This window comes from Sinocyclocheilus anshuiensis, unplaced genomic scaffold, assembly GCF_001515605.1.
Source record: "Sinocyclocheilus anshuiensis isolate Anshui unplaced genomic scaffold, SAMN03320099.WGS_v1.1 scaffold158, whole genome shotgun sequence".
Lineage (NCBI taxonomy): Eukaryota > Metazoa > Chordata > Actinopteri > Cypriniformes > Cyprinidae > Sinocyclocheilus > Sinocyclocheilus anshuiensis.
The window spans coordinates 247,144-260,937 of record NW_015542333.1 but is presented as its reverse complement, the minus strand read 5'-3'; the positions used below and the strand labels follow the sequence as shown (position 1 = coordinate 260,937).

General features: G+C 34.8%; 1 protein-coding gene across 1 annotated transcript in view; it reads left to right on the top strand.

The window, feature by feature from the left end:
• Nucleotides 1-11,120, top strand: part of LOC107691066 (chloride transport protein 6) — a 22,097-nt gene extending 10,977 nt beyond the window's left edge. The window contains exons 15-23 of the mRNA XM_016489550.1: nucleotides 714-867; nucleotides 1,010-1,166; nucleotides 1,720-1,826; nucleotides 2,126-2,312; nucleotides 4,784-4,941; nucleotides 6,223-6,379; nucleotides 7,717-7,824; nucleotides 8,036-8,161; nucleotides 10,466-11,120. Coding sequence (XP_016345036.1) covers nucleotides 714-867; nucleotides 1,010-1,166; nucleotides 1,720-1,826; nucleotides 2,126-2,312; nucleotides 4,784-4,941; nucleotides 6,223-6,379; nucleotides 7,717-7,824; nucleotides 8,036-8,161; nucleotides 10,466-10,546 — 1,235 coding nt within the window. The 3' untranslated portion in view covers nucleotides 10,547-11,120. The remainder of the gene's footprint in view (nucleotides 1-713; nucleotides 868-1,009; nucleotides 1,167-1,719; nucleotides 1,827-2,125; nucleotides 2,313-4,783; nucleotides 4,942-6,222; nucleotides 6,380-7,716; nucleotides 7,825-8,035; nucleotides 8,162-10,465) is intronic.
• The last annotated feature ends 2,674 nt before the right edge of the window (nucleotides 11,121-13,794 follow it).

Below are 13,794 nucleotides of genomic sequence, written 5' to 3'. Positions count from 1 at the left end.
TTTTTTTTTTTTTAAGTCTCTTATGCTCATTTATCAAGGCTGCATTTATTTGATCAAAAATACAGAAAAAAAAACATAATATTGGAATTTAAAATAACTGTTTTCTATTTTAATATATTGTAAAATGGAATTTATTCCTGGGATGCAATGCTTAACTTTCGGCATTTTTTCTCCAGTCTTCAGTGTCACGCGATCCTTTAGAAATCATTTTTGATGAGCATAAGAGACATCTTTAAAAAAAAAAAAAAAAACATTAAAAATCATACTGATCCCAAACTTTTGAACGGCAGTGTAGTTCAACTGTAAAAATAAAAAATAAAAATAAAAAAAAATAAAAAAGTAAAAATAAAATAAAATATATAACTATATATACATTAAATTAAATTAGATCAAAATGAATAAGATCAACTGCACTGCACTACCACAACTTACTGAAAACTATTAAACGTTTATGAAGAGCTGAAATCACACTGCTTTAAAGGAAAAGGGTGTTCTGGATTTATAACAAACCAAGAGCTTCATTACAAAATGGAATAATCGCTTTCTCTTATTTTCATAATCCTGAAAATAAAGTTTGATTAAACAGCATGCCCGAACCTCTGTGATGTTTTGCTCTGTAGAAATCGAGTTGAAGTTTCTGAGAAGCGCATAACATTATTTTCTAACCCTTTTCTGTCTCTCTCTCTCCCTCATTTGTCTGGTTTTGTTGACAGCTACCTTCAGTCCCGTCACGCTCTTGCTGTTCTTTGTGCTGTATTTTTTTCTGAGCTGTTGGACATATGGTGTCTCTGTCCCCAGTGGGCTGTTTGTCCCGTCTCTTCTCTGTGGAGCTTCACTTGGGCGTCTAGTGGCCAATGTCCTCAAAATGTAAGATTTATTCTGGTTTACTATCTCATAAGCACTGCCAAGGGCACCTGTTCGAACAGGACACATACGTTTATCATATCTTATGCATCATAATTTCTCAGCCCACACTTATAATGCTGTTTTTTAATATGTGTAATTGCAGCAACTTTCACATGCAAGTATATGCGGGGACCTTTGCCTTGATTGGAGCAGCTGCCTTTCTAGGAGGTGTGGTCAGAATGACCATCAGCCTGACAGTCATATTAATTGAATCGACCAATGAGATCACATACGGACTTCCCATTATGATAACACTGATGGTAGGAATACAAAAATCACTAAATGACATTATATGTGACCCTGGACCACAAAACCAGTCATAAGGGTAAATTTTTTGAAATTGAGATTTATACACCATCTCAAAGCTGAATAAATAAGCTGATCATTGATGTATGGTTTGTTATGACAGGACAATATTTGGTCGAGATACAACTATTAGAAAATCTGGAATCTTAGGTTGCAAAAAAATCAAAATATTGAGAAAATCATCTTTAAAGTTGTCCAAATGAAGTTCTTAGCAATGCATATTACTAATCAAAAATTAAGTTTTGATATATTTACGGTAGGAAATTTACAAAATATCTTCATGGAACATGATCTTTACTTAAATGTCCTAATGATTTTTGGCATAAAAGAAAAATCAATAATTTTGACCCATACAATGTATTTTTGGCTATTGCTACAAATATACACCAGCGACTTAAGACTGCTTTTGTGCTCCAGGGTCACATATTGCAAAATTAGAATTTAATGAGTTAAAAAGTACAACTTACTTGAAACATGCACTTCTAACTGGCATTGTGTGTCTGTAAGGTGGCCAAGTGGACAGGCGATTTCTTTAATAAGGGAATATATGATATTCATATTCACCTGAAGGGAGTCCCGCTGCTGGAGTGGGAAACAGAGGTCGAGATGGACAAGTGAGACCAATTTATTACACTTGCCACAGTTTGTAGCCCAGAAGTGTTTAAATATTAAGCTACACTTAATTTCAGGTCTCTGTTTCATAGCATTATTTGTAATCTAATGCAAGTTCTAAGAAAAGTATGATGTTTTGATTTCTAATGCAATGATATTCATTCATTAAGTGCCCAAATATGTATTTTTTTTTCTTTATTTCTTGTCAACCGGATGGTTATATACACAGTTTGTGTCTGCTGTGACTTATTTGTCTTGCTTTTTATTTATTTATGCTATTTTCTCTTGATCTCTCTGTTAGATTAACGGCCAGTGACATCATGGAGCCCAACCTGACATATGTGTATCCTCACACCCGTATCCAGTCTCTGGTCAGCATCCTGAGGACCACCATCTATCACGCTTTCCCCGTCGTCACCGAGAACAGAGACAATGAGAAGGAGTTCATGAAGGGCAATATCCTCATAAGCAACAATATCAGGTTTAAGGTACAGCATGACACCAGTATTGAACTACAGCGGTTTGACCACAAGATGGTGCAAACAGACTGTTTTTTTTTTTACGCCTCGCTCAGTAGCACAGAAATGATTTTTATCAGCTTTGATACTCCGGTCATGTACTTTGGTGTAATATCACTTCTGAGTGATCAAACTTGTGATATTTTTTTTTTTTTTGAATGGTGGATGATAAAATTATCTACATTTTAACTAAGGAACTGAGCCATGATTAGAGATCAGATTATCATGGAGAATTGGAAGGTGGCTCTTTTGACTTGAACTAATGCATTTTTTCTCATTTGCTTTAGTTTTGTCCTTGAAACAGCTCGTACAAACAGAACCACACAATGGTGCTGCAAAAGGCTTACAACCTGCAAAAAGCCTATAACTTGCTCAAAATTTCTATCAATGAACATCAGTGCCATCACAAAAAGTTCTCGTGTCATTGTTCACAAATAAGATCAAAATGCTTAGCCAATGTTGTCAATATAACCGTATCCTCTGTCAGTATTTCTTGATGTAAACGATGGCTACGGTTTTGATGACAATTGAAAATGCACAAAATCACCATTTGAGCATTGATGGAATAAAAATTAATTATTATAAAAAATTATTAATATGTAATAACTTTGGGTAAAACAATATTTAATCCACTCTCCACTTTCAAAATCTTACAAAATCCAAGTCCTACAATATTTTAATTTAAATATTTGGTTTTACTTGGAAATATTTCACATTATTGAGGTGAAATGCATTGTGAATGTGGTTACATGTTGCAAGGCTCGAAATTGCGACCATTTTGGTCGCATATGCTCCCAAAATTTAATCTCAAAATATATTTGGGAGCATTTGTGCGAGTGCATATAATTGTTGTCGTGCGACGTGTTTTCATTTCTCTAATAACGTTCAGAGTATGTGCCTTCTGAGTGTTGATATGGTGGCCGTTCTATGAAACATTAGGCTACATAACCAATAAAACTTCATCTTTACATTCTTAAAGGTGGGGTAAGCGATTTTTCAAAAACACTTTAGAAAACTGATTGGGGCTGACTAGCAAAACAAACTTGTAGCCAATCAGCAGTAAGGGGCGTGTCTTAACATTGGTTTTGCTTTGTTTCACAGAACTAATCGTTGCCTGGGTTGCGTACGTATGTGTGGGGCGGAGCTATCAAAATAGGGGCGAGACCCTTTTTGAGTAGGGGCATGTTTGTTTTGGTGATTTCAAATGTCAACATTGGCTACGAGAAATCACTTACCCCACCTTTAACTTTAATGCAGATTTTAGATTGGTTAATATTAGCTGTCAATCACCCAGTCACTGCTTTCCGCTGTCAGGTGACAGGGAGCTAACTACCGCGGGGAATGTCAGGCGTTCTGTGCAACTGGCAGAGCTGAATGTAAAATTTAACACCGCATGCACTGTCCTAACCCTTGCCCAATAAGAGCTTAACTTTAGGTTGTTTACAAAATAAATCTGTCAGTGTTCGTTTCATTTTCCCTTTCTTTTTCTTAGCGGAAAGCAGTGACTGAGAGATTGACAGCTAATATTAACCAATATAAAATCTGCATTAAAGTTAAGAATGTAAGGATAAAATCTGTTAATATATAATTTGTAGTTGTGATTCTCCTAAATTTTTGGTGAGTGCTCCTAAATTTTTGCTGGTGCTCCTAACATTTTGAAGTTGGGAGCACCAGTGCTACCAAGTAAAAAAGTTAATTTCGAGCCCTGTGTTGCCTTTAAAATGTCTAGAAACTCTGAGATCAAGTTAAACAATAGCTTTACTAAACACTCCATTATGCATTACACAAGGGGGGGGGGGCTTATGGTATATAAGTGTATACCATTTACTTGGTATATATATACCAAGTTCTGTCATGAAACTCTACATGGCTCAGGCTGATGGGTCCTTAACGTAACTGATGATATTCTTAGCATTAAAAGACTTGTCAGAAGCTAATTGGTTCATGTTGCATACGCAGCCAATGAGCTTGCTGCTTTACATTTAAATGGCTGACTAGTATTCTACGGGTTATTTTATATGCTATTTGTGCAGCAGCAGTATGTCTTAAATACTCACAGCACCATATCAGCTTTTGTATTGGCAGTAGCAAGTTCCTGTACTTGTACTTATAACCAACAGCAGCACATTAATATTTTTTTTTTGCATAATATATCAATTGATGTTTGTTTATAGTACATGAACTAATGTCCATTTAACTTTAAAATGTAAAATTTAATGTACTGTAAAATTTGGCGAATTAATATTAATCTTCATATGTTCAATGTATTAATATGTGCAGAAATTAACTTTATGTAGTATTAATAAAGGCTGCAAAATGATTGTTCATTGTTAGTTCATGATACCTAATGCATTAATGTTAACAAATTGAACCTTATAGTATGTCTTTTTGTTCTCATGTCCAAAAAACCCGGTTTCTCTCTGATGTTTCCTCTCCTTCAGAAAAGCAGCGTGTTGACGCGTGCAGGGGAGCAGAGGCGGAGGTGTCAGTCCATGAAATCATACCCGTCAAGTGAGCTGCGCAACGTGTGTGACGAGCAGACTGCTGTGGAGCCGGCAGAGGAAGGGCAGGACATCCTTCAGCAGATGCTGGAGAGGAGGTCAGGCGATGAACTTTGACCTTTTACCTCCAGAACTATTATCACCCTGTTACCATAACACAGTACTCTGCATGTAGTGTATATTGTCACACAAATATTTACTCCATATTCTGTACTTATGCAGTGTTTATAGCTAGAAGTCCACTTATAATTTTATTCAAGGTTTCTTACACCAAAAACAGCATTTAGTGACACACTTTGAATTTAACAGGTTTTTACTCCTTTATCTTTAAAGGGGATCTATTATGCCCCTTTTTACAAGATGTAAAATAAGTCTCTGATGTCCCCAGAGTGTGTATGTGAAGTGTTAGCTCAAAATACCCTACAGATAATTTTTTATAGCTTGTTGAAATTGCCATTTTTAGGGTATGAGCCAAAATGCACTGTTTTTTTTGTGTTTGTCCCTTTAAATGAAAACGAGCTGGTGCTCCCGCCTCCCCTTTCAGAAGAGGGTGGAGTTTCTAGAGCTCGCATACCGGCTTCATGCCAGCAATAACAAAACGCTCTCTCACGCACTGAAAATGTCAGAAACTGCTAGTAGCGGTGTTCAGCCATACATGTTCGAACCGGTGTCGTGCCGAATTCTGCACCCTGCCAGATTATTCATGAATTACACAGACGGGGAGCACGGCACTATAAAAATAACAACATAGCTGGTCTCATGGTGCCATGGCTCAGATTTCGGGAGTAAATGGAGAGAGCTATGTGGATTAATACATCCAGCAACAGAACACCTAAAACGCTTGGGAGACATTCTCGTCAGTGCAACAGTGGCGGATTGTGTACAACTCGCTGTGAACTCGCTCGCTATGTTAAAACGGCAGTCTGTCAACATTCGTGGGCGGGGCCTGTGGCTAATGTGACGTCACACTAGCACCAATGCTAAAAATAGGCCATTGTGAGACACTGCTTATTATTTATGGGGATTAAAAAAAAAGGAGTGGGTGGATTTTTATCATTATAGGGTGGTTGTGTACACGCACTGCCAACACACATTTATGTCCAAACACCTTGCAAAAGTGAATTTTGCATAATAGGTCCCCTTTAAGACTCCTAAATATAATCCAGGGCAGACCAGTTAGCTGAATATTATAAATATAGAAGATCATATATAATTTTTGAATGGTTTCCTTTATGCTGTTTATTTTTAATAAATGATGTTAGTGGACTGGGAAGGAGCTTTGAATTGTGACAGTATTGTGGATGAGACAAATGTTTTTTTTTCTCCACACGAGTCCTTTAAATGAGTCTGCTGTCTGTTGTTGTGGTGGATGTTGGCAGACATGTGCCGTACCCAAACCTGTACCCGGACCAGTCTCCCAGTGAGGAGTGGACCATGGAGGAGAGGTTTCGGCCGCTCACCTTTCACGGGCTCATCCTGCGCTCGCAGCTCGTCAACCTGCTGATCTGCGGCGTCTGCTACGCTGAAAACCAGTCGGTCAGTGTCAGTCAGAGCCCTCCTTCTGTGCCCTTTCTCCTTCCTCCCTTTTGTTTGTTCTCTTCCTGTCTCTTCTCCTACTCTCTGCCTTTTATTTTCCTCATCTTACTCTATCAGTCTTTTCAAAGGTGGTCAGATCTTCACTTATGGTTATGCCCTATACTTACGGTTACTTGAAAGTGAATATGAAATTATACTGATTCAATTTGCGTTATCAATAACTGTTTCTGGTTTTATGTTTTTTATATATTATTAAAATGTAATCTCCACCATTTTGCAAATGTAATCAAGACCACATGGGCAGGGAAGAAAATTATTAACTAATGATCTAACATATTTCGTCCAATCAAATCCCACCAAGTAAAATCAAGTCCTGTACACTTCATTATTTTATTTCTAGATAGTCTGCTTCGCTCAGAAATATGTTAATATTTTCATCAAATATTAAGATCTTTTTTATTAATGACACCATGCCCTCCTGTTTTCTTAACCACGGATCACAACCCAGTGATTTCTATTGAATGCGCACATGCAGTGTGCTTTAAATCTTAAAAGTAAAAAAATGTACTTGCAGAAAATATAATATTAATAAAATAAAAGGCCACTTAAGTGTACTTAGAGAGTGTGCATGCATGACATCACTTTTAAAAAGTGCACTTTGTTGTAAAGTAAAAAAAATATATATATCTTGATGTATTTTAAGTATTAATTTATAATTTTTTGGCATGCTTTAAAGAAGTACACTTGATGTGTTGACTAAATACTAAAGCACATGTAATGTACTTGATACTTGAATGTTAAATATTTAGTGTTATTTGATATTACATTTAATGAATTTTCATTTTGTGCTAAATTACGACTTCATCATTACAGATATATTTAAATAACGTGATAACATAATATAAATAACGTAATAAATAACGTAATATATTTAAATGACATTTAAAATATATTTTAGTTACCATAAATGCTGGTCAGTACATTCTGCCGTCATTTTAAGTCCTACTTAAAAGTGGTCAAAAAGCACTCAAAAGTTCATCTCATTGCATGTAATATAAATTTAAACTATAAGATGTTGTTTAATTTAATAATTTTGTTTAATAAAATGCAAGTAAGAGTCTTAAAATTTTACATTCAGTTTGCATGCAAGAATAGTCTTTTAAAGTATATGATTTCCATAATAAGTAAAAAGTGTAAAGTGTAGTACTTTTTCAGAAGGGTCTCTTTAGTGATAATCAGTCTATATTGATACTTAATTTTGACCTGCTTGAACTGTTCACCGCACTATTAGATACAACCAAATAGATAGAGCAGCCTCTCTTCTCTGCCCTCTGTAGAGCGCCTCACAGACACGGCTCTCTCATTCAGAGATGACTGAGGATTACCCACGATTCCCTGACATCCACGATCTCGACCTGGCCCTTCTCAATCCACGCATGATTGTGGTAAAGTCCTCTGACCCATCAGACTCTTCAGCAGCTCATAAACTAGTGCTCTATGTGTCAGTTATCTATGATGTGTGCTGTTAATTGGAAGTGTTGAAGTGCTCTTGTTGTAAAGTGAGCCATGCAGTGATGACAGTTTGTTCAGCGGTCTCTCTCAGACATAATTAGCCTAATTTTTTTTTGGGGGGGGTGGGGTTTGTTTTTATTACAGGACGTGACTCCTTACATGAACCCCTGTCCATATACAGTCTCTCCAAATACACACGTCTCCCAAGTATTCAATCTGTTCAGGACCATGGGGCTTCGACACTTACCTGTAGTCAATGCTGTGGGAGAGGTACGTCTACCACACAAACATTTAAACGCGTCGATGCAAACAGTGACAAAGAAATATAGAAACAACCTACTGTCTTCAAACGTGTGTGTCTTTGTTCAGTTATACTTTTAAAGGAATAGTTGCCTAAAAATAACAATTCTGGCATCACTTTATTACTTTTGGAGTACACGGTTAATCAATTCAATTGATGATTCAGAGGTTTTCAATTCAATTCGGGAACATTTTTTGCAATTTTGCAAAATGATTAAATTCAGTCTGATTCACAATGAAATTCAATGTCAATGAATGATTCGATTTTGTATTTCAAAGTGCATTCATAGGAGTATTTAAATGCTTCTAATGTGCTAGGTTATTATTATTATTTATTTTTTTATATTCATCACACAAGCAGTGCTTTCCTGAATATATCAGCACTTGTGCGCGATCACAAATGTGTTATTAACTTTATATACAACTGTGCAGAGCAGCAATGCGGTGTTTCATTTCTGAATGAATATGTTTTTGAACGATTCAAGTGAGCCAGTGATTCATTGACCCATTCATAAAGGCAGTCACATGCTTCGTTTCTAATTGAATCAGCCGTTTTGAACGAATCGTTTGACAGAATGATTCAGTTAATCATTTATTAAAACAGGGACTTGCTGCCACCTACTGGCAGTTTGTGTCATATTTATTCATTTCATGTTATTTCATTTATTCATACAGAAAAATATTGGTTAATTATTGACAAAAATCCCCCATTTCAGGCCCCAGAAGGAAAACGGCTTATAAGTCATAGTTAATTTAAGAAAGCTCATTTTTTGTTAAAGTGTAAAGTTAGGTACAGGACACCCACCCCGCCATCCCCCCTGAATTTTTTATTTTTTTTTTACAATTCGACCACTGGTTATTATAATATTATTATATTATATTAGTACTATCAAACCTTTACAATTAATCCAGAACGCGGCAGCAAGATTAATTTTTAACGAGCCGAAAGAACGCACATCACACCTCTGTTCATCAATCTGCATTGGCTACCAGTAGCTGCTCGCATTAAATTCAAGGCATTGATGTTTGCCTACAAAACCACCACTGACTCTGCACACCTTTAGCTAAATTCATTACTTCAGAGTTATGTGCCTCTAGAAGCTTGCATTCTGCAAGCGAACGACGCATTATTGTTCATCCCAAAGAAGCACAAAATCACTTTCACTGACTTTTTCATTAACTGTTCCCTCCTGGTGGAATGACCTGCCCAAATCAATCCGAATCCTTAGCCATCTTCAAGAAACAACTAAAAACACATCTGTTCCACCTTTATTTGACCCTCTAACTCTAGCACTGTCTATTCTAATTCTATTCTTTATAAAAAACTTGCCCCTTTTAGACTTGCACTCTATTTATTTACTAACTGCTTGTTTTCTTAAAAAAAAACAAAAAAAACTATCTTCTCTAATCTTTTTGAATTCTATCTATTTGTTTTCTTTTTATTTATTATACAGTTAACAAAAGCAAAAGAAGGCCTCTAACACTAGCTTGCTCTATTCTTTCTATTCTATCCATTTTCTTTTTATTATAGAATTAAAAAAAAAAACCTTGCTACGTGTACTGCGTTAAGCTAACTGAGACTTGTTATAGCACTTGCATATCATTGCTCTTTTGTTAGTTTTGACTGCTTTTATTGTCCTCATTTGTAAGTTGCTTTGGATAAAAGCGTCTGCTAAATGTCTAAATGTAAATGTATTGTAATATAATATAATATGTTATTATTATATTATATTATATATAGTTTATCTTGATGTACTAAAATAAATAGAACTAAAACTGAAATAAAAATGTATAAAAACTATATAGACATGTATATAAAAAAAAAAAAAAAAAAACTGACAACAGCAAAATTACTAAACCTTAACTAAAATTAAAATGAAAATATAAAAATAAAAAGCTTATTCAAAATATTACAAACTATAATAGTATCTCAATGATACTAAAATAACCCTGCTCATGTGTCTTAGATTGTTTTTTTTTTTCCTAACATTTTATGTATTACACTTCATGTTGTTCCATAGCTTTCTTTGTGGTGTGGAACACACACTCACTCTCTCACACACACAAACACAAACACACACACACTCACACACACAACACACATTTTTTAGAATGTTGCTGCTGCTTTTTTCTGACTCACTGAAAGCATTTGCTGAAAGAAATTTTATATTTTTTCTTAAATTTTTCTCAGAATGTATTTTCTTGGATGAAGCTTAGCTAGTTGTGCAAGAATGGTTTCATAAAGTGGTGTTTTGTCATCTGTGTCTCTTACAGATCGTGGGAATAATCACCAGACATAATCTTACCCATGAGTTTTTAGTTGCTAAACTCCGACAGCATTACATCACAATCTAAGACTCCGTTCACGATCGAGCACCCAACTTATTACCCAGTAATGGCTTCCTCGAGATGAGAAGAGCCGAATGCTCCGGGCCCTGAGACTAGATCGCCTCCGAACCTGAACCACACTTCAGGTCGCACCCTAAAGCCATTCCTAGTATCTGCGTGGACAGCTAGTGGTCGGCACCTGACCCGACACAAACACACCTCATGCTAGCACTAATGCAGGTGAGGTCCTGTTCATCAACACTCGCTGCCTGTGCTTTATCACCCTCACTGTAGCACTTTTAATTTAGTTTCTCTGAGTTCTGAATGTTTTCATTGTGCTCACCATTTCTGTGTATTCCTGAACGTTTGCTTTTGCACAAAGACTGATAGAAACCACTGACCAATCCCCGGTCAAAAGATTGAATGTCATGAAAACCGTCAAGAACATGTCTGGGTCGTGTTTCATCCTTAAATCAAGCAAAAATCATACTCCTTTCTTTTGAAGAAAATTATTTTTAGGACCTTTAAAATTTTTAGTACTATGTAATTATTTTGATGACTGTTAAGCACATTTCCCCCAAATTAAAAATATATATTTTTATTACTGCACTGCCAAAATATTTAAATAGTATTGCCATATTTTGTATTTATATATTTTGGCATATTTTGCAATGCATATATTTAAAATGTTTTTAAAATTACTGTAGTAATTAGTGTAAAGAAAGTCACCAATATAAAAATAATTTGAATTATGTGTAATTAGACTTTTGCAATTAATGCTAAAAATGCAACAAAATGTTTTATTAAATTGGTTTTCATTTACTTAAAGCAAAATAGTTTTCTTTCCTTTATTTTGGGGGTGAAATGTGACCTGTTTTCATGAGACATTCCTGTCAATTAAAGGGGTCATATGATGAATAGTGTTTATATTACACATCATCCAAAAAAAAAAAAAAAAAGGATTCACAACATATTTAAATCAAACAATATATCCAAAATCAACAAAACACTAAAACATCTATATATATATATGTATACACGCATCAAACCCAATCACCAATATCAATAACAGTGTATATTTACATCAAACAAGTACTTGATTTTATTTTATTTTTACACCCTGATGAAGGCTTGTTAGCCCATCGTGTGGGTGTGTGTTGATACGTTTTTAGCATTATAGCCACGAGAAAATAAAGGCTTTTTATCTTTTACTCCTCCTTAAGCACCTTGGTTTTGCATGATTTTAAGAGTTTTTGTTTGTTTGTTATTTTATGGCCGTCACAACACCGATGGCCACCGGGACAAGATTACAGGAACCAGTTGAGTCCTCTGCACAATCTGACTTTGCTGCAGCCTGGAATTGAACTGCTGGTTTCGTCTGGCCAGAGGAGAACTGGCCCCCGACTGAGCCTGGTTTCTCACAAGGTTTTTTCTCCATTCTGTCACCGATGGAGTTTCGGTTCCTTGCCGCTGTCGCACAGATACTATTTAAACTGAACTGAGCTGGATGGTGACATCACTGAATTCAATGATGATCTGCCTTTAACTGAACACTGAGTGTTTACTATTGTCCTTTTGCATTAATGACACACTATTTTCCTATTTAATGCTGTACAGTTGCTTTGACACAATCTGTATTGTTAAAAGCGCTATATAAATACAGGTGACTTGACTTGTGTATATATATAAAAATTGTAATATATATATTTATTTATTTATTTTTATTATTATTTTTGTAATTTATTCCTGTGATGCAAAAGTTGAATTGTTCAGCATTACTACACTCTTCAATGTCACATGAATTTCAATTCTCTGTGTGTATGTGCTGTACATGTGGAAGAATTGACAATAAAGCAGACTTGACTTGACTTGAGTAATATAATATGATATATGATATGATATGATATGATATAATAATATAATATAACATGACATGATATAATAATATAATATAATATGACATAACATGACATGACATTATAATAATATAATATAACATGACATGATATGATATAATATAATATAATTAATATAACATGACATGGCATGATATAATAATATAATATGACATGATATAATAATATAATATAACATGACATGATGTAACATGACATTATAATATAATATAACATGACATGATGTAATAATATAATATAACATGATATAATATAACATGACATGATATAATAATATAATATAACATGACATGATATAATAATATAACATGACATGATATAATACCATAATATGACATGACATGACATGATATAATAATATAATATAACATGACATGATGTAATAATATAATATAACATGATATAATATAACATGACATGATATAATAATATAATATAACATGACATGATATAATAATATAACATGACATGACATTATAATATATGACATGACATGATATAATTATATAACATGACATGACATGATGTAATAATATAATAACATGATATAATAATATAACATGACATGATATAATACCATAATATGACATGACATGACATGATATAATAATATAATATAATATAACATGACATGACATTATAGTATAATATAACATGACATGACATGATATAATAATATAATTAATATAACATGACATGATATATGATATGATATAATATAATATGACATGACATGACATAATAATATAATGTAATATAATATAATATGACATAATAATATAATATACTTTCAGACAGAATTTTCCCATGATGCACGCAGTGTCTGCTGGGCGTGGTTAAGAGACCTTTTTTTTAAGTCAACAGAACCAAAATTGTCCATATTGACTACAGTATATGGTGATATTCACTCAAATTAAGTCACTTTTGACAGCCATCTCAACTGACCTGAACTGACCATGTGTACATACTCTGTTCCTTCTGTCAGTCGTTTCAGGATTCAGATCAATGGGGGGGAAATCCTGTCCTGACAGAGATGTACCCAGTAAGAGTGTAAGAAAGTCTAAGAACGTCAGTATACCACCCGGAGGATGTTTTGCCTATGGTCATGCATCACATCTGCCACTTTATCTCTCAGTGCAGTGTGAATGAACCCTCAGACTCACCTCCAGCTCCTGCAGGCTGCTCGTCTGATTGGAGGAGATGTAGTTCCCGCTCATTCGCAGTCCCACTGGATTCACACTAGACGCAAGACATCAGTCTCTAACAGTCTGTTAGTGTGTGACACGGAGCGTAGATCTGTAGTTTCTAATGAGAGCAGCGGTCTGAACGGAGGCATTATTCATGCAATCAGGAGCGAGC